The sequence below is a fragment of the Aethina tumida genome, chromosome 3 (genome assembly GCF_024364675.1).
Source record: "Aethina tumida isolate Nest 87 chromosome 3, icAetTumi1.1, whole genome shotgun sequence".
Classification (NCBI taxonomy): domain Eukaryota; kingdom Metazoa; phylum Arthropoda; class Insecta; order Coleoptera; family Nitidulidae; genus Aethina; species Aethina tumida.
Window position 1 is genome coordinate 19,932,686 of NC_065437.1, and position 23,011 is coordinate 19,955,696.

The following is a 23,011-nucleotide window of genomic DNA, read 5'->3' on the forward strand; positions in this document are numbered from 1 at the left end:
TTTAAATGAGAATATAGTAGTACACATTTTCTAGCAAGTTTTAATTGATCCAGTCCTTTCTAAATGCCATACGTTTTACACGAAACAAAATTTAACAAAAGCGGACAAAGCATTTCAAAAAGTCTTTAGTAAGTTAAAGCTTCAGCCTATGAAGTACAATTTAAAGGAATTTAAAAGCGTCTATAAAAATATTTTCAACAACCTCCTCCTCTGTTCGTAACTATGCATGTGACTTGTGAAAAAACTTTAACTATGAAACGAAACGTTATCTAAAAATTCTGAAAGGCACACGTAAAAATCAGTTTTCAAAGAAAATACACAAGCCTTTGTCTGCGAGTTTGCATGAGGGGGGTATCAAATAAAAATCACAGCGTTTCCATCCCATTGTGCGTCGTCAGTGCCGCGATGCGTTCCATCCTTATCTCCGGAGCAGCCGAATGGTACGGCGCCTGCTCCACTGCAAACGGAGGCTGGAGAAGAAAATCCCGGTTTGCAGTGAGGGTTGCGGGCCGGTGGTTTAACGGTCGCGAGTCGATATTCTATCCTGCCGCGTTTGTTGCGACTCCTGCTGCTACAGTCCTGCTTGCACGAGACAACATTGCACGACGATTGCAGGTAGGTTGTTTTTATATCGCCAACGTTCGATTCCAGTCATCCGGGGAATACGGGGAAGACTTGACTTTAGGGTTTCTTTACATGTTTTCACGCGAGCAATGTGATTTTTACAGGACTCGTGAGGTTTTAAATAAAATAGTGTATCGGTGGAAGCGTATCGTTTTAATAAAGTTTATTACTTTGTGTTTTACGTTGACTTATTATTTATTCACGAATTATTTTAGTTTGAAACTTAAACTTGTAGGTTATAGTTTAAGTCCACGTTGTATGTTAGAATATCATTTTTATTGTCGCTATTATTTTTAAGTATTGACAATTGTATAATTATACACCTGACAAATATTTATTTTACACACATTTACATTAATTTGATTTATTAAACAAATATTGGATTAAATATTTCACATCATATTTTAACAAAACTAAAAGTGTGTTCCATTAAATTATAATGCATTTTTTATAAATTTGATACATATTGAAATAATTTTTTATCGCATATTTTCACTATTAATATTAAAGAAAAAGAATATTTTATATTTTAAGAGAAAATATTTGAATATTATCAAGTATAATATAACTAAAATTTAAATAAACGTCTTTAAATGCCATAAGAATTTTAAGCAAACTTCAAAAGGATGTATTATATGAATATGTATTTAATTAAATAATTCTGAAATTTGTATAAATTATGTTTAAGACAATTCTAAAATTTAACTTTTTAACTTTTTTAAGCCAAATTGTTTTTTTTTAATATTTAAAAATTCCATTTCCAGATTTATAGTTACAAAATATTAATTTAATGTGTTTCCAATAAAAACTTAAAATATATCATTAAAACAATGATAATTTTAGTTCCTGATTTTTGAATTTTGAAAAAACTAATGCCTTTTAACTACAATGAATTAAATATATTGGGACGTCGAGCACTTTTTGGATGCTGAAAACTCTTTTTTCCATTCCAAAATTCACTGCGCATATGGGGCCATGTTGTCAATTTTCATAATATGCATATATAGATATACTATTATTACTACTTTCTATAGAAACACTTCCATCTTTTTTACCCTTCTAATTTCTTTTCTAGGAATATTCAGAAACATTAGATTATGGTATTCCTGTAAATGGTTTTGAGAAGGTTCAGTTGCAAATTAATAAAAAATGTGTTTTCATTTTAATGTGGTTTTAGGAAATGCATGAAAATCCTTTGAACAAATAAGTTATACCAAGTAATTTCTAAAAAATTCATTAATGTTAATTATATAATTTACACTATTTTTTAACACCCGGTGTAATATTAAAAAATATATAAATATAAATGCATTTTTTCAGATTATTAATTTATTTTGTTGAATTTTAAATTATTAATATTAATTAGAATAAAGAAAAAAATAAATAATGAATTAAAAATGTATAAAAAATGGTTGTCAATAATGTCCCTGTCAGTTGTGTTATTAATATTTACTCGTAATTTATGATTTTGTCTCCCAATATATTTTTTGCCGCAATTTAATTACAGAACTTGCCGGAGTAGAACCAATAAGAAATAATCAAAAATTAGATATCGACAGCAAATTTGGCGTGAAAACATTTCTCCGCAGTAACAACTTACACAAACTCGACTCGTAAATTTCGGTTTAAGCCGTAAAAATACTTTAATATAAACTGCGAGACTCACAAAAAAGGGTTCGTTCCAGGACCGTGAAAGCAGACACCCCCAGTGCGCAAAAACCAGACACGTAAACTTGGCTACATTAAATTAATATCAATTTTCATTCTATTGTATTTGTCAGTTATCATTTTAAATGTATGGAAACTGCCAACAGTTAATTGTTTTAAAACTTTCTCCTGCCGTATCAGAGAATTGAGATTGATATTTGTTTTACCAGGTTAAACATGTCTAGAGTTCGATAATAAATTTATGACACGTTAATAATAAATTTAATAACGTTATACTTAGAAAATCGGTACCTGCGGACCAATTTAAATATTTATTAGCAATTTTGACTAAATAGTTTACGTACGGTATTCAAAGTTATGGCGTAAACTATTTAGAAGAGACGCTGTGGTACGCCATTCAATTAGGTTGATTAAAATCCGCATTCAAAATTGTCGTTCATATTCAGAACGTATTTCATTAAATTTGGATCAACATAAATGCAGGTCATAAATAAAGATGTAAATTATTAAGCGATGCTCATTGAAATTCAGTATGTTGCCGGTTGCAATATAAAAAGCGGCGTTATCAGTTCGAAACATCCTACTTTTTGTTTTTTCCGCTTTTATTATCCTTTCGATGCGATAGAATCGTTGCAAAAATATGGCATCTATAAATACTTCCAAAATATGAAATAGGAGAACATATTTTAATAACAGGGTCCGGCCTAAATATACAATAATATTAATAGTGTAGAAAATGGAACAAAAAGAGTCAGTGGGCAGTTTTCATTGATTATAGGTGTATAGTTTGGACTATCAGAGAGTAGTAATTGAGTAAAAATTCAGACAAGAACTGTAGTATCATTTTTTTTTTTAATTTTTAATCCAGGATGATCCAATTACTCATTGACTCACCTCACCTTATCATAAATATATTGAGATTGACGCTGAAGTTTCATTAATTCTATGGAAGCAGGATTGATTTTCGAAATTTTCTGTGTTTGTCGTCCTGCATGTGATAAATTGGATATAAATACGTCATTACCAGTCTTAGAAACAAAATTTACATTGGAATGTTAGAAAGTAATCAAATGAACTTGTAATATAAGAGAAAACATAAACTGGAGACGGTATCAGTTAAAAAGACTCGATTCTTTGGTAAACACTTGGTAAGAATCCTTCCATTTTCTGTAAACCAGCGATGACAGTCTTGTCGTTCACGACTTTCATCAGAGGCAAACAAATCCAGACAGTACTTCGACTCCGGATCATCCAATTTCTACAAACGAAGGTCCTGCCTTTTTAAAGTCAAAAATTGGCCCTCAAATTCACTTAGATGACTAATATTTATGCACATTCGTACTAAAGTCATTTGAAATTAATGAAAGATTATTTTTTAAACATAGCAAAAGTGAAATGAATACTGAACTGTATCCACACTACTCGAATATATCTCTCACAAATATTGTACAAAAAGGCGGAAGAATTCTTCCGCAAACAACCTTTGAAATCTAATAATTTTTTGAACACATACGGACGAGTGTACACAGCAAATCTTGTTAATCTTGTTTTATATCACTCACAATAAGTATTGAATTAATATTATATTGTAGATATTTTTATTTGAATATTACATTTGTTTATGTAATAATTAGTATATTAATTACATCTTAATTATTTTTTATTTTAATAAATATCCCATTTCTACTTTTTGTCAGTCCCGTATATTAATTCTTTTTAATCATTTTATTTTGTACCTTCTTTCTTTCTTCATTTGACAAACTTATGGGACATTTGGGCATTCACTATGCTGAATAATGAAATTGACAGCGTCTCAGAATCCTTTCTTACTGTAGCTCCAACTTTTTTGTCATTTTTTTTTGTAATATGAAAATAGCATCGTCATATATACGTGAAAATATAATTTGTTTTCAAATTAAATTCTGAATGAATTCAATTCAATTATCAGATATCCATGTCATATATACAGATATTTGTCTTTAGAAACTTAAATACCCAACCACTTGCGAGGGATAGAAACAACTAAAGGTAACTGATGCATATCTAATGTGATCAATGTTGTGTTAAAGTTAGAAGCTCCTTCAGTCCGACATACATAACAAATGTGTACCAATTAGTTTTCGTCTTAGGTAAAATGTTTGTGTAGAGTCTTACAACTTTCTTGGGAGTGTAATTTATAGGTTAGTAATTTAAAATCATGTAGGTCAATGTAAATGTTAAATAATTAAAGTAAAACTTCATTTGAAAAAGAGAAATACGTATTTATTTTTTATTTTTATATATTTGTTTATAACCGTGTTATTTTAATTTTTTTATGTTTATGTTACATATACAGTGGATAAAATATTTATTGATTTAGAATGCCGAATTGTTTGATGATAATACTCAATTATTATTTATGATATTTACATTTACATTTATTTTATTTGATATATGCACCTTTTTATTTAATATTATTCATTAAAAATATTTATTTTTATTTTATTTTATTTTATTTTACAACTACAAATAAATTTTTTTATTTTATTTTTTACATAACAATACAACGAGTATTAATTTAAAAAATGCTTATTTCCATTTAAAATGAAAACTCAACGATTAAAAATGGCGAAATTTCGCACATACACATGTATGTTATGTGCATAACACGAACTAGTTTTAATCGCCTAGAGCTCCATGGCATTTAGTAAAAAAATTACATGATAAACAATGTGTTAACGAGTGTTGTACATCTAAAATTAAATTTAATTTTCTGAACTACTCACCAACGGATAAACCAGACCACCTACATGCTTGTGTACATTAATAACACTAGATAGCTAGGATCAAGTTTGTATATGGAGGACGAACAAGGCAAGTCCACTAAGTGTATAATGGCCCACGTTAAACTTTCCGCAGTGTTGTGGACCGCGTGATACGGCATGAATTTGCTCCATTTTCCTTATCTGCCTTACGAATTTTACACATATAAATCTATTCTGTAGGCACTGTGAAAATTTATTATTTACTTTTAACGTATTTAACCCTTTTGCCAGCTGTTTACCCTGCAAACAAACGCCGGGCAATGCTTTCAAGTTTTTTCACAATTTAACTCGTTCTGTGCAAAAACCGGATTAAATGTAATTTATAAGTTCGGTAACAGGAAAATGTTTAGTACAATTGAACAATGAAACATTCTTTCATCAATATTGTATCAAGAAATCAAACTTTAATTAATATTTCAATAAATTATGAATAAAAACAAACAACGCAAGAGAGGTGCAAGTGAATGTCAAAACACTTTCCAATATATTCGGTTAACGTGCAAATTAAATTAATTGTTGGCTAAATTTAACATAATTTAATTCGTTTAAATTTAATTATTGTATGATAATATTAATTTAAGATTTAACCGCACACATCTAATAGGCAAGAAAAATAAACAAAATTAATAGGACTAATGTTTCACGAACTCCGTTTCAGTATCCGACTGACTTCCATGCATTCACAGTTCAGATAACAGATTAAATCAGATTATACCTAACTTTATTGTTTACTTGATAATCACGTTAAACAAAGCTTTTGTTTGTATATCTCACATGCCACATTTAAATTAAAATCAGAGAGTGAAATGATTACAAAGTTTTCATCAGGAACGTGAGAAAGGTTGCATTGCAGATAACCGAGGGGAAGAATATACAATTCGGGATCTAATTTATCACCGGAAAATTGTATGGTGTTGAAGCTGTCGGGGAATACTAGAAACTTTTTGTTGGTTTTAATAATTTATTGATTGGGGTTATTCAAACTTCCCAGATATTCAGAAATTTAAAATAAAACCTATTGAAATAATAAAATATAAATATGGTATGTTTATTTAACTGATTTGGAGGACGAAAATTAAAACATTGAAAATATAGAAATGTTTACAAATTGTTAGGTTTTTTTTTACAGACACAAAATTTATTTTTACAACAAATTCAGAAATTTAAAATCTGATCAAAGTTTATCAGTATGCAAACATACTCAGTTCAAAAACTTTCTAAACTCCAGATTAAGCTGTTTTTCTGTTATTTAAAATTGCACAATAAAAACTTCTTTAACACGTTTTCCATGTCGATCAGATCAATAAATAAGTAAAGCAAGAACTACAAGAATCCTCCAAACTTGTACATGTTTATTCGATAGAAGTAACAGGAGTTTGAAACGGAAACTGGATGCGAAAGAATTCGGGATAATGAGATGATGTAGTATGTATGAGAAGAGCTTACATTCAACGATATATGATCGCGAATGTCATCGCAGACCACCACATAAACAAAGCTTGTTTGTCCTTTTTAAATTTTTGATTTATTGTGTTTATTTTTTGCATTTCGAGGGTCTTTAAAAAATATACATAGATTTTATAGAGAGATATGTTGAAAATTTTCATTGTGTAGAAAGTTCAACGTGTGGTTATACTATAATTAAAACTTTTTAAAGCAGTTTCCAAATTTTCTGAAATATGTAAGTTCATAGCCAAAGGGAGAATCAAACCTTAACTTGTTTGATGATCGGCATTGTTCTTTAAGAGATGATATGATGTTATGCTGTTCAAGAGTTCAATACAGCATACTCCGAGAGTTGAAAACTACACCTCTGATCACTCGAAGGCTTGGGGAACTGCTAATCTCTAATATACATGCGTGACCTACGAGTTGAATCCTCCCGATAGTGATCGAAATTTCAAATATATGCTAAATTCATCTTATCCATTTCTCATATATTCTGATGATTCTATTTCTATTTAACATTTTACTTTTTAATAAATATCTTCAAAATAATTATTAACATAAATTTTTCATTTTGATATAAATTTACTTATTTTCCTCATCTTATAAAGTTTTAGAAGCAACATCCTATTTAATGCAAGAGTACTTAATTACAATTTTATCTGTCTAATGATGTACCTTTACTATATTTTAATTAAACTTGCTTCACGCTTTTATATTATTATTTTCTTTTATACAGGATTTTAAGCAAAGTTTTATTAATCGTTTAGCTAACTAAGGAACTGCCGTTGATAGCAACAAATTACAAATTAAGTTTCAAAGACTTTTATAGAAGATAAATACTTTTATACTGCAACCCTTTTAAGTATGTAAGCCTGTATTAAAAATGTAATACACATAAAGTTTTATGTATACTTAATTATGGAAAATTGCTTTTAAGGTCTGTAGTTCTTTATAACATGGTTTGATCTTAATATATGTTTAGAGTCCAAAGTATATTACGACGGTATAAAATGATATGAATATCTAAATATAAAAATATATTCCTGTGTATAATCGTTACATATACGATTGATGAAGTTTAAATTGCAATACTATGTTATTTATGAATTTAGACAATAAAATGTGTCAATTAATTTCATAACCACTCAACAAGAAACGTGTCACTTTTAGTATGAACACCCGCCATTTTCCTATCCATTTATCGAACTCGCCTCGATTGTTTTCCATCTAACGATCATTAGGACCCAGTATCAGACACTGACGAATGTCTCCAAGCAGGCATCCCAAAAAACGTGGCGCTTCATGTCTTCGTATAAAATATCGTCCCTCAAAAAATGCACCCTTTGGAGTTGGAAGACGCAAGGAATTTAATAATAAAGTTGTCTCAGACATTGACTCTCTAGAAAATAGAATGGGATGTTATTAAGAAGAAAAGAAAAAATAAAATTTTCCTATTCATTTTGATAGTTAGGTTATTGGAAACGTTGCAAAATGGCGAAAATTAAATGACAGACGCGGCGCCGTGAAATGTCAGACTAATGGAGGCTAGGGAGAAATTTAATTATGTATGCGATTTTGGTAGGTGATTCGTTCAACTATTGCTAACATTAAGAATAATTTTTTTAGCGTATATATTACGATTTGGTTTTTATTATGCTATAAATTAATCATAATAATGCATTAATAGTTACAGTAAATATTCAATCCTAATGGAATTACCAGTTGATCATATAAGTTAAGACCACAATCAAAATTTTAGTATATGGAATGAGGGAGTGTTTATAAAACGATGAGTATTAAACTTTGCTTAATAAGACACCTTTAGACATTCTGAATGGATAAATTGGCAAATTGTCGTTTAGTTAATATGTCATAATTGTATAAGTGTTCAATTAAGTTGTAGATAGGACAGATAGTAATATGCACATACTTCCTAAAGGTGTAGTCGTATTTCTATTTTACCCTGCAAAGAGAGAAAGAAAATAGTTCTGAATGACGCACATGGTATCTTTTAAATACATATATCGGGTTTAACTCAAATGTTTAAACAATTAACTCCAGTTATTTTCTGATACTATTTTGCCTACAACTACAATAGTTCAAATTGAAATTTTATTTTTGCGGGGTGAAAATTTATATCTTGAAGTTATTTGTTTTTGCATATAATATAAATAAGCAATATTAAAAATAAAATATATAATTAAAACTTGATTTGTATTATTAAACCTGAAATAGCATTCAAATTGTAATTACTGGTTTAAAAGTAATTGAGACAAAAGACTTTAGCATCGTTAAAATAGTTTGTATAATTCCGAGCCGACCGGTCGCGACCCTTTAAAAACTTTTGTCCATTAATCTTGTACTGGCCATGATTTAACTGTTTCACCGTCAGTTTTATCTAATGTACAAAATTTAAATGTTGTCATAAGCATGTGAATAATGAACGTAATATAACTTTAAATACATGTTTCACAATATAAAATTATTTTATCGGACTGTAAAATATAAAATAATGATGTGAAGGGAATTGTACATAAATGTGTGGTATGATAATCTGAAAAGTTAATATTAAATCTCAAACTCGTGATCGGATATAAGGAAAGTCCTCAAGGAAATTCTAATGGCACAAGTAAAAAGTAAATAAAAGAAAATCTCCCACACGATTAACCTGCTTACCTGAAAGAGGAAACGAAGTAATGGAACTGAAATTTCAGCCCTTGTGTTCGTAGTCGAAAAATCGATGCTAAAATGTACCGCTTCCTTTTATTATGAAATAGTTCTGTAACTAAATGTCTGCAAAACCTTTTAGGATTTTATCTGACTAGATTTCCACGGTTTATTAAATTTTTACAATATGTATCTTATAAGAGAAATTTTAGTAATATTGATCCCGGTATTGGATAAAAGTTATATTAGAATAATTTATGTTGCAGATGTGTCTATGATGGAGTGGATAACACGATGGCTTTTAGTGCTTTCGTTAATGAAATTTTCAAACAGTCTTCCCGATGAGATCCCGATAGGTGAGTGAAAATTTTCTACGTCCATTGTTACGAAAATATTAGATTAATAAATGAATTGTTCGGTAGACAACATTTATTAGATTTTTTATTGATAGAATAATTATTGGTTTTCATTTTATTTAAATATAAACTGTTAATAAAAATTGTTTATTCGTCCATTACTAAATGTATTATTAAGTTACTCTAACAACTAAACATTGTTGATAGAAATATCAAATTTGATAACACACTGACGTGTTCAAAGTTTTACGGACTAGTATACCCAACAGATAATTTTAATTTTCAATGTTTCATAAAAGCTCTGCTATACAAGAAGTGCCTAGCTTATGGAAACGACCAGATTTGGATTTAAAAGTAATACATAAAACTTGTACGGTTACACATGATGACGAATTTGGTGTGCGTTATTATATATATTCCGGATTATGTGTCAATTTGAGAAGAAAACTCAAGCAATTTTTTATAATATACAAGCAGCATCCCGGAGCAAAAAAGTATTTTCCTTCGGAATCACTGAGGTCTGCAGAACAGTCTCGTCATTTGTTGTATTATTATTCGTCGATACATCCCTTCAGGTAATTAATTAAAATTTTGGTTGTTAAATAATAAATTTTCTGTTTTAGTCTGGGGGATTTATTAATGAAGTCTTACATGTTAATCATATTTACTGTCCAACTGGTTGGAATGATGATAGAAATCGTAACATTGTCAAACAGTTCGTGTATGTATATTTTGAATCTATGCTATATTCCATATGTTGTATGGAATTTTTATTCTGGTTATTACGAAGACAATAAAGTAAAATTATCACTATCTGCTATCGCGTTAAAATATGCAAAGTCATATTTACTGTTTGACACGGTACCTTTAGTAGCCAATTTGTTGACTTTATATTTTGTCAGGGAGACTTTTAATTCTTCTTACAAGCTTTTCAACTTGTTGCAATTTGTACGTATACGGACGTTCTTTACTTATATTTCTGATATTTGTATTTGGAGAGGAATTCCCAAGTATGTGGAAGTTGCTGTTAAAGGTGGACTAGTTTTCTCAATATTTGTATTTTGGTTAACTGTAATTTTATACACTTTCATAAATCTTCACCCGCATTCGTGGATTAACGCTAAGTACTTTCATTCAGATTCATATCGAGTAACTTCCTGTATTAGTTCTGCGTTGATGTTGTTGATGTTTGTGGATAGAGCGTATGATGTGGATATAACACACATAGGACTTTTTTTGCACGTGTTTGGCCTGTTTTTAGGATTCATCTTGCAAGTTTTCATATTAATAATTCTGTTAAAAGTTATGCAAACCGCCACAAGTAGCTATAATCATTATCAAAGGATGATTGGGGAAATTAATGAATATATGAGAGTGAAAGGCATTCCTGTGTCTTTAAAAAAACAAATATTTCATTATATTGATTTCCGATTCCATGGTCACTTTCATAAGGAGAAAACTATTGAAACTATACTCACACCCACTCTTAATAGAGAGATCAAAGAAATTTTTGTATCAAATCTAATGCAGAATGTAACATTTTTGCACCTTCTTCCTGACAATGTTCGATCAAATATAGTTGAAAAACTGCAGGTCATATTTTATTTTCCTAACGATGTTGTAATTCGATTTGGCGATGATTCTAATTTGCATATGTATTTTATATATCTTGGAACAGTAGCGCTTTATGACGCTGAAGGTACTGAACTGTGTCACTTAGAAGAAGGATCAAATTTTGGCGAGTTGGGAGCTATTTCGGATAAACCAAGAACGGCTACTGTCGTAGCCATTACACCTTGTAAAATGTACAGACTGACTAGAGAAGATTTCTTATGGTCACTTCGCAATAATCCTGAAGTCAAGCGAGAACTAAGACTCTTTGCTAATATAAGAATTCCTTCTGCGTACCAAATTTAAATATTGTCTAGTAAGGAAAATCATATTTATGTTTTATCTTTATGTTATATATATGAATTTCTTGATTATTAAAAATAGTACTAAGTTTTTTAAATGAATAATAATTAATCTATATACTTATATTTATTATATTTATATTATACTTATATTGTATTATATTATTATATATATTATATTTATTTTTAATTAATTTTTATGTAAAAAATAAAAATAAAATATTGTTATATATATTTACATAATTTTTATTTAAATAAATAATGTAAATCTAAAAAGTATTCTATGAATGTTTGTATATTATTTAAATGTAGATTATTCCTTTTATTTAATGGTCTCTATTTTAACCACATTTAAAAAAATAACACATTAAATATTAAAGCACTTCAAATTTTATGGTCAAAGAGTGTAAATTATAGAAAACTATGTTTTTATAGGAGGATTGTTCCATCCTGCAGATGACAAACAAGAAATAGCTTTTCGATATGCGGTTGAAAAAATAAATAGTGACAGAGCTATTTTACCGCGATCGAAACTGAGCGCACAAATTGAAAAGATCCCTCCTCAAGACAGCTTTCACGCATCCAAAAAAGGTAAGATATTTAATTATTTATTAGTTGAAATGTACAATTCCACTATTATTTTTTTGATACACACATTTAGGCATCCATGCCCTTTAATATGACAATATATAATGTAAAATTTTTGTATATTTCCAACATTAATATCTGAGTTAAATAAATAGTTAACATTTCATATGTGAATATTAAATGTCGAACCTACAAATATTACTAGGAATTTAAATTATAAAGTTACTGACCCTTATTTCGACACATTCACTACGAAATTCTTACATATGTTATCATATTTTGTATTATTTTTAGTAATTTAACAATTCAATATACGGACATATTCTCAATGTTATAGATTTAAATTGGAGCTCGTTTTATATTTTCTATTGTGTTTGACTCTAAGAACAGATTACATCGCATCTACACCATTAACAGACGAAGGCTTCAATTGCTTTTGTGAAACGCAAAATATAATGTTTAATGTTGTGAAGTTACATTACGTACAATGTAATGTTACTATACGGTATTTGTATGCGAGGAAATGTTTATGTTTATAATTTTTGCTATATTCTACTTTTAAATGCAGACAACATACATACATTTATACAATACATAATTCATAATCCTACTGCAATTAGTTATTATGACTATTGTTAGTAAATCATTATATATTTACTAATTCAGGGTACGTAATATCTGGTAATGACATTCATACTAGTTGTGTTAATGGTATTACTATTTCATAGAAAATTTAATATATTACATTTATCATCAGTTGGTCATTTAGAGATTATTAATTTTCAAAAGGGAAACTCCGATATTATGTACGAAACATTTATCTAGTTCTGATTGTTAATTTAATTCACACTTTATTTATTACATTTGTTGACTGATTTTGAGAAATTTGATACGTTATGTCCAAAACACAAATTTTCCAGATTACAATTTTCCGTGGATTTGGAAAATATTAATGTTCTTTAAAGTTAGATTCTGTTCTTGAAATATCTGCAAAAAATAATATTGCAATAAGTCATATACTAATCTGTAAAAATGTCATGTGTTTATGACATATTATGTTTATGAATTTATACTATTTGCATAAGATAAACATGAACACAGATGAACATTTTAATATACGGATATACCAAAATACCTTCATTCAAATGAATTTATTATACTACTTTTCGCAGATATTGTTATAATAGAAATTATAACTGAAACTATGCAACAAAACAATTTTATTTTATTTTTTTTTTATAAAATTTATTAAATATTACATCTAATATGCCTTCTTTCAAGGAATCGTGTTACCATATTTCCATAATTATTAAATTTTAGTGAAAACGTTCAATTTTTTCATTTTCACCTCCTAAATTAGAAGTATGATCTATACGACAGAGCTGCAAATTTATTTTGAAGACCCCTATAGTAAATAGTAGCTTTAAAAACTACTACTTAATAATTGAAACTTAATTATCAACTCTCTTGCTATGAACAAAAATCATGAACAACAAACTTAATTGACAATCAAGATCCTGCTTTATTTTTATATAAATTTCGTCATCTTTCTCCATCAACTTTCTATAGTGGATCTTTTTATAGTCAGGATTTAAAATGCTCGTAATTATAGTATAATTACGAGTAATAAAATGCATGTCTATGAGCTCAAAATGTTTGTAAAGGAACCCCTTATATAATACAAGCAAGTAAGGAGTTTTTTGGCAGAGACAAGCTTAAGAAGAATAATTAATGATTTCGAATTCTTCCTATTATAAAATTTTAGTGTAGAAAAGTAAATAAAATAAATAATACTTAATTGTATAAATAATATGTTTTTCATTAAATTTAATAATAAATCTGAAAAAATAATAGTTTCAGCACAAAATGCTTTTTAATAAATCATGAAATTTATGAGCAGAATACCTAGAAGTTTAGAGGTACCAAAAATAAGTAAATTCAATTCGAGAAATGTCAGTTTGAATCAAATGTCTTTAATAAAATATGTGACGCTAATTCAGCCATATTCTCCTAAATGTCCATGTGCGTCCCATTCGTGGCCGTATACGGGCCGATTCAAGGAAAGCGTATAAATAAATCTAGTAATAAAATTTGTCGCACGCACAAGAAAATATCTGAAATAAAAGGAGCCGTAACAATATAACCTTAATAGAAATATCTGCGGACCGCACCACTTTAATAAATCATTGACCTTCATATAGTTCTCAGTTTTCCTCCCCGGAATATGCGCCACTGCCAAGAAACGATCGTCATATCTAATATTTTATGGGCAAGAGCGGACGGATATGCATTGTGTCCTGCGACTTTATGAAGACATTATAAAAACTGGGAAATATGGATTATGTAAAATCATTTATTTCATTTCTTTTTTAATTGCCTTTTCCTAACGTTCAACAAAAGGGGTCGTTTAAAATTTAATGGTCCTTTGGCGTGAATAAAAAGTATTTATGTGTTATAATTTCTCCTTTTAATTTTCCTTTGTTTATTAAAAATTAAGTTAATTTTTTTTAATGAATTCGGCGTCGTTCATTAAAACACGTCACTCATTATGGTAGATAATATACAGTCAGGTAAAACTTATATTGTTTCTACTTGGGCACCCTTAATCAATTGTCGCCTCGCTGTCTCGAAACATTGAGCTCCTCCAGCAAAAATAACATGCGTCAACATAATTCGAGATCGATCCAGCAACAAATATGAAGGGATGATGACAACGCAACTGGTATTAAGCATTAAATCGTTGCGTTGTCCTGACCTCGTAATTATGGTTACAGACACATACAAGACATACAATGTGCTAATGTCAGAACTGAATACATCTTCTGGCTTCACTAAATTTGTCTGTCACAACGTGTTTCGAACATCACTACAATTAAAAATTAATTACACCACAATCCAGGGCTTGTCCTTTGTAAATCCATTCGATATAGAGCCAGGTATTGATTTTCATTTTCTTTCCAACTATAATGTTTACATATTTTAGGGAAAACAATTATTTATTATTAAGTGATTAAAGATACCTTTGACTAAATATGGTAATTTTTTTCCACCATGCCTTTGCATTTAAATAATACCTGAAACGCCGTTCTTAAAAGAATGTTCGTGAATGCCACGGTCAACGGTTTTAATTAAAAGATGTAAAACGTAAAAGCTACAAGCCATTTGGGAAAAATATCTAAAAAATAAATTAGTGGCTGACCTTATTAAAAAAGTTGCTGTATTTTTAACTATGTTTTATGAAACGTGACGTGGTTATATTATGTACACTAGTGCCCTTAATTATAGGAACTTATTAAAATATATTAAAAATATGAGCTATATTACTTGAATTGGATGCCAGTACCTTTAATATTTATTGTTTTTTTATTCTATTATGCAACTAGTTAATTTAATTTTACTAATATTAAATGATTCTCTCAATGAATATGTTGTATTTCAATATGAAAACGATACCAAATACAAATCTAAATTTGTGACGGATCGATGTATCGATGTTTTGTATTGTCTGCCCCAATCTCCATATATAAATTTACAAATTTAAATGATTACATCACAGCAATTTAAAAAGCTTGAAGGCTTGTCGTATATTCTGAAAATACGGGATTTATATGAAATTATAAAATTACAAGTATATTTATTATACAAAGCATGTAGATTGAATTATTAAAAATTATTTTTGAAATTTAGGTCCAGCTCAGTTCAGAAAAATATGTGTAACATTTTATATAATAAGAATATACTAATTTCTATACTATTGAATAAAACAATAATAGTAAATTAATATTATTCTAATAGTTCGCAATAAGTAATCCTAAAATTTTTGCCATTTGCTTTAATAATGAGCACTACACACACACAGACTGTATTGTTCCACATTGTGGAATACATAATAACTATAAATTCACGTTACAATTTGGTTATGGTATATATCTACTAAATGATAATGGATATCCTGTAGGAGATTTATCAAAACTGCGAAGTAATTTCATGGATAGATGAACTAGTTTAATTCAGTACTAAACACGTTGCTTAATCACTGGTAAATTATCTCTGGTTGGCCAGTGCTTGTATAATATGCATTGGCACTAATATCTCCTAACAGTAAATTATGTTGCGGTCTTGAAGATAAAGTTACATAAATTCGGAACATGTAACTAGAGAGTTGATATAATCGGTGCAAATTTGCTAGATGTTCACTGCCGTAATTCGGTTTATGCCTTCTAATGCTATATAAACGTCACACCGGCTATTTAATACAAAATTCTATTAGTTCAATTATTGAAAGATATATCAATAAATATATCAATTGTGGTCAATACACAAAAAAACTTTTTAATTAATATTTTCGTCATTAATTATTTTTTTCAGAAAAATGTTAAATTTAATTAATTCTAATCTCATAAAAGCTTTTCGTTTTTAATTCCGTCTGTATAATTATTGCTCCATTAACCGTATCCGTGTTTCGGTTTTTAAATTGTCATGTCGACAAAACAAGCGAGATTAACTAAAATTAATTTCCCATTTCTGTTCAACATGTTATTATTAATTCACATTTACGAAAACTGTGTTCGGCCCGACATAATAACAGAGAACAGGTGCGCAAACAAAATTCTAATATTTCATGCAAAATTTCGATACTGCCAACTAAAAAAACAATACGGGACCAATTTGCATTTTTATGTTTACTTGTAGGCATGCACATAGTATGTTCCTTTCAAATATATTATGTATAACTGTTTGTTATTGATCCGGTTTCATACAATCATTTGATTATGATTTAAATCTGAAGATGCACTTATCCCGGAATAACGAAAATGAAATAATTTAGTCAGAGCCAATCGATAATATGGCAGTTACTAGCTTAAGCACTTAAATTAAATTTTAACCAAACCTTCCTTTATCACATTTTAGCAGAACGGATTTTTTTATAATAATAAAAATTCAATCATTTATGAAAAATTCTTGTAATTATTGTAAATGTAAATAACCTATCAATAATGATTTTTTCCATTAAGTGCCAAATAGGTGTCCACGATACGATATCAAACATTCAATGAAGTACTTTTGTCGTGACTGAAATTTCATGTGATTTGTCATTGAATCAACGGAAATTCGAGAGTTATTCAACTCCCATTTCCATTTTAGATACGTGTATAAAAGCGTTTGTTTCATTCACGAAACAATGGACAACAACCAGCATAAAATGTAAGTTTAATTAACAAAGTAGACTTGTTTTACTTTGAATAATAGTTGGAAACTAAGAAATTGATTCTTTAAAAAATACCACAATGAAAAAAGGTATTTTAGAAATGATATAAATTGGGCAAAGATTTAGTTTTGTTTTCCAATATACTTCCTAACCTAAGCTAACTTAACAATAATTGTTAACACCTAATATTCAATATATTGATCTATTTTTAACTGAACTATCGTCGTGAGAACGAAACTGGAAGAAATTATTTACGAACACGAAAATTGATTTGGATCAGTTGCTTTATCCTACTCCCTATTGTTAGTCATTATTATGTCACCATTGGCTTTGACTTTTTCTTTTTTAATTTAGGGATCATAAAAAGAACTTTGAACAAATATTCAAACCACATTTCCTGTCTGCTTCTAAAACCAATTCGAATTCATCACAAGCACAAACTTTTCAGTCAATATAAGATAAAAGTTTTATACAAATACCAAATGATTAATTTATATACATTGTTAGTAGAAGTTATCAAAGTATGATAAATTAATTAAATTTTGTAAACGAACCAAACTAAACAAATAGTGTTATCAAGCAAGTGCTGAAAAATAATAGTAAAATAAAATGTAGTTTAAAAGATTTGTCGCACATGTTTATTATTAACTTACAATTCAATCAATTTAACATTCAGGTTCCAAGTTATTTAATATCCAAGATATAAATCTAAAACATTGATTGCATTTCTCGAATGCATTAACTAACTTCTATTAATTTATGTGTTAAACTTTATTATTATTAATTGGATTTAAGTTTAAGTTATGTTTATTAAACTTTTACATGTTAAAAACCCTGTATATGCATAGAAATGTATACATGTATTGTATATTCAGGCAAAGGTAAGTGAGAAAGTGGTAAATCAGAATAAATTGCCTCCCTTTATTATACATGTACTGCATAAGGATATTTTTATTGCTCTTTGTACTCACCCCTCTTCATTTCTTTCATAAAAAAGTAAAATTTTACACTGCATTGTTTTTAACTGTCAGATATGCACTTCTCTTCTATATGAGAATTTGTGTCTCCAAATAAGAGAACTGTGGTGTAGACAAGAAAGCTCCCCAAAAAATTTAAAGCGTATATACGTACATACAAAATTGGATTGTTTTGAAAGTATAAGTGGTATAATATTTAATTGTAATTGTAGTAATGTAAACATTTATTTTAGATATTAGTTAAAAATTATGGTCAATTTTAGGGTCCCATAAATAAATTTGAAACGTGTAAAATAAATTTATCTTTCCCCATAAGTTATGAATACATTTAGATTATATGTTAAACAAGGGAGTTTTGAACGAGTTGCCAAATTTAGGGACAAAAGTTTAGAGCGAAGCAGATGTTAGGAAACCGTTTTAACTTTCACTACCACAAGGAAACTTTTCTAATCACGTCCTCAACACAAATTATATTAAGGACTTACACGAGACAATAACTGAAAATTATCAAGGGCATGTATGGCTTGAATTTTTATTAAAGCTCCTGGTGATTTTGGAAGATCAGATTAATGACCTCCCAACTAGTTAGTACTCAGAAGGTATTATAGGTATATTATTAATTAATATTGTACATTAACTGGCTTAAATTTATAATTTTGTGTATTTATTTGTTTAAATTTGGATTTGGGAACAATTATATTCTAATAAGTATTAGATAACAAAACATTATTGGAGAATACATAATTTACAATCATATCAAATGATATTGCAGCTATTAATAGTACAATTATATTAATAATATAATAATATTAAATTTAGTTGCATTCTTGTACAACACTAAATATTGTGGTTTTAAATCATCATCGTTTGCATAATGAACTAATTTAAAATCAATGAAATTTCCATAAACATTATCAACATGTGGGAGAGGACCGTGCCACTTTTGCATTTTAAGACATATGAATATGCAGTAGATAATAGATCAATTTCGACTACAAAATGACAAATGGGAATAGTACGAGGATGTTGATACACCAATAAATATGCAAATGGAGCTAATTTGATAGAACTGTGTCGCTTTACAGAAGAGCTTTTATGGTTAGATATAATGAGGTTCTTCTAAATGTCATTTTCATGTATTAACCTTCCTGTTTCTATTATATGTAATAACAAGTTAAGATTACATTTATAATCCGTAGTCGTATGGAATATTTTAGGAGTATAAATCATGCCTTTGATTAAAACGAAAAATTAATACTTATTAATGACAATATGATCAATACTGTGTCCACTTCAGATTCTTGTCTTGGCATGCTGGCTATCAGATTGGTTCCTGACGTAAAGAACCCCATATATACTCGAGTTTCTTGCTTCAGTGTTCTTCCCATCATATCCCACACATGTTCAATCGGGAATAAGCGGGGAGAACGGGATGGACAAGGTAAAACCGAAACATGAGCTTGTTCTAAACATAACGTTGAAACACGTAGAATATGAGGGCTGGTGTTGTTTTGCTGAAACTGGACGACTGGGATACTTTGAACATACAGACCTTAACACTACTTGTACGTACCGATGAGCTTTCATAATACCTTGTATAAACTCATGGAGGCGAGCTGCTTATATTACTGATAATCTATAATTTGTAATTTCAAAATTATTGTTAATGTTTGCTTACTGTATTGAAATGTAAGTTTTTCTCATATTAATTTAACACATTTTTTGTATAAAATATGATCATTGAGTTCTCTAAGGTTTAACAACATAATATTTATCTTTTCTGTAAATGTTTCTCCAAATAAAGCCGCGACGAACGAAACTCCTAATGGAATATTGTCAATGATTAAACTTTTAAATTAAATTAGTTTGGTTCTTCCAGAAACTCTTAAATCCCTTTTGCTCAGATTCATTTGTGAACATACAATTCCTCTTAATTTTTGATATGTTGAATGTTGAATAAATTAATTTACGAGAATAAAAAATGTTATTTAACTATATCAAAACAAATTTGTACATATTGCACGATATAAAATTACTCAACTCAAGTCATTTTAAAACGATTCTAGTATAGCAAATATGGTATCTAATTGTAGAAATTATTCAGCTCTGAAATCTGACTTTCCCGTCTGGTTATCAAATTATTGTGGGATATATCAAAAGTGAGTCCAAGTATTTTAATATGGGGAATTACACAAACACATTCAACGGATTGTTAACTTTATCAGGTTCACTCAAACGTTGTTAACTGAGAGTTTAATCGGATAAAGTCACTTTACCAAGAAGTACCTTTCACTTTGTTCTTGTTTTGATTTACCACCTCAATTAAACCTTAAATAATGTAATTAGACCTACTCAACTTTCTGTTCTAAAGTAGTGATGATATTATTAGAGAATATATAACACGATAATTTATAGGAAATTGTCACTTCGATGTGCAAAAGCAATTTCATCATAAATTGCTTGGAGGACGAACTATTAATTCCTGAAACTGCATTGCAGATAACTTACCCTTACTAATTTAATACACGTATAAAATAGGATCAAAATTTTATAAGTATAAGATCAGCGTCTTAATACTAATACTACTAGGTATTATTATTCGATAATGCAAAGTAAAATAGAGATGGATATTATATATGGGCAACATAATCGAACGTACAAGTATTTTACCTCTGCAAATAGTTTAGCTTTAGATATTTGAGGCACGTAAATAAAATAAAACACAAATACATTACATCGACAAAAACGTTGAACATTTATTTTACACACATAGATTAGTATTTTTTTAGTAATGTTTACACTAAAAGCTTAAATGTACATTTTCCATGCATCTTTTAAACAATCGCAAATATAAACACACAAAACGACAGAGAATTCAAACAATTCGACGCTTTGAGCTAAACAAATCGGCGCCAATAATTGTTTAATCCATTTCGAGTAAAAGTTTGAACAATGAGCTGCAAGTATTCAATTTAGAGAATACAGTACAAAAGTGTCATTTCGTAAATTACGGAATGTTTAATGATTTATTTCTGTTTATTCACACTTTTCCTTTGTTTTATAAACAAAAGTCGTCTGAAACGAGCAATTTGTAGCTATCGGCTAAACATGCACATACACAAGGGTGTTAAAGCCGCTAATAGAGTATTCGAGATATTGCCAGTTCCAAGTTTAAGTGGTATCGATTGCTGACTGAGACTGCATTAAATTATTTATTAAATGATGTTAATATGGGAACTCCATTATATTAATATGCGATGGATTACATTATTAAACTTCCAACAATAAATATATTTATAAAGAATTATATATTTGCTCTAAATTAATGTCGAGTCATTATAAAGACTCATCGCAAACTTTCCATGAAATTGGGCTTGTTTTGTTTTCTTTATTGCCTACTTTCTCGCCCCCACTTCACTTACTAAGGAACAAAAGTCTGTTGATACGTAGCCGGCTAATGCACGTATTCTCATCATGAGTGAACCATGAAAGTAAAACTCGTGTGTGTGAGTATACGAAAGCTTACATAATTTAAGGACTGATAAACACTGAACTGAGTTCTCAGTAATTATTAAACAGGTAGTTTGTAGTCGGAGTTGCCCCGTCATGACGCAGTCATCCTCTTTCGCAGCATACGATTCGACGAGTAGAGAGTTGCCTTCTTTAATATTGTAATTTTCATCCCGAGATATCGTTTTGTCTTTGTCCCTTTACACGTTACATACATCAACGTATAATTTCCGTCTTGCTTTCGACGGAGCGTTTCTTTTGTTCAACAGGTCATGAGCAAGTGAAAAACTAAATTGAATTTGAAAAATTCTTTTTAAAAAGCGATATAAATGTTGAATGAAAATTGACACAGTTTAGAATTCAATATTAAATTAAATTAAATTAACTATTAATTATTAATATAAATACATAAAGAGAGTTGACATGGAGTGACAACTATGCTTAAGTTTTTTCTAATATTTTTTGGTTTGTATTTTATTTTTCCTAAAAATTCTTCGGTTTTTTTTCATGCGGATTTATACCCTAATCATATACAGATTATATTTATAAATGGTAGTATATGTCATTAATCTATTGATAATTTATAAATAATCAATTTTATTCCAGTTTGCCATCTACTAAGGAGCGGAGTGGCTGCCATCTTCGGGCCCCAGTCAGCACACACTGCCAGTCACGTGCAGTCGATATGTGACACAATGGAGATTCCACACTTGGAAACACGATGGGACTACAGACTCCGGCGGGAAAGCTGTCTTGTGAATCTTTATCCCCATCCGACGACGCTTTCAAAGGTAAGACGCCCCCAAGGCTTTGCACCTGAGACGTAATCGTGAATAATGAACGTAGTCAATGGGAAATCTCGGAAATATGATAACATAGAAGCAATGGAGCGTTTTGCACGGTCCCGGAATATAAAGTAGTGTGACTTGAGTTTTGTACTGGAGGTGAAAGTGAATACAGCAATTACAAAGGCTTAGACTAAGCTGTGTCTTCCGCGACAAATGGCCCATCGGAAACGATTCTTTACGAGAAAATTATAGAGGAAACTACACCACGTTTCTTTAGGCAGTTTCTTGGTTGGTAAAATGATTATTTTAAACATAATTTTTGTATTCATATGGTGTATCAATGGAGATCATAAAATTAATGAATGTGAAAGATCTTCCATTCCATTACCATATCTTCCATTACATGAACTGAACAGAAATGAGTATTGTATATAGGTCAATTAGATTTTGATTACTTT

The 23,011-nt window shown here is 29.2% G+C and overlaps 2 protein-coding genes across 3 annotated transcripts in view; both read left to right on the forward strand.

Moving 5' to 3' along the window:
- Positions 1 to 531: 531 nt before the first annotated feature.
- Positions 532 to 23,011, forward strand: part of LOC109596654 (glutamate receptor ionotropic, kainate 2) — a 50,723-nt gene continuing 28,243 nt past the window's right edge. For both annotated transcript variants that reach the window (XM_020012229.2, XM_020012230.2), the window contains exons 1-4: positions 532 to 615; positions 9,479 to 9,568; positions 11,917 to 12,072; positions 22,372 to 22,556. In XM_020012229.2, the coding sequence (XP_019867788.2) occupies positions 9,487 to 9,568; positions 11,917 to 12,072; positions 22,372 to 22,556 (423 nt within the window). In that variant the 5' untranslated portion in view covers positions 532 to 615; positions 9,479 to 9,486. The remainder of the gene's footprint in view (positions 616 to 9,478; positions 9,569 to 11,916; positions 12,073 to 22,371; positions 22,557 to 23,011) is intronic.
- On the forward strand, positions 9,814 to 11,578 carry LOC126265002 (potassium/sodium hyperpolarization-activated cyclic nucleotide-gated channel 1-like). Its single transcript, XM_049965015.1, has 2 exons — positions 9,814 to 10,143; positions 10,192 to 11,578. The coding sequence occupies exons 1-2, from the start codon at positions 9,854 to 9,856 to the stop codon at positions 11,483 to 11,485; spliced, it is 1,584 nt and encodes a 527-aa protein (XP_049820972.1). The 5' UTR covers positions 9,814 to 9,853; the 3' UTR covers positions 11,486 to 11,578.

What these genes read in the sequence shown, in the direction of transcription:
- LOC126265002 (XM_049965015.1), top strand. Translation starts at nt 9,854, where the DNA reads ATGTTTCATAAAAGCTCTGCTATACAAGAAGTGCCTAGCTTATGGAAA. An exon ending in TCGTCGATACATCCCTTCAG is followed by an intron (nt 10,144 to 10,191) that starts GTAATTAATTAA and finishes TTTCTGTTTTAG; the next exon opens with TCTGGGGGATTTATTAATGA.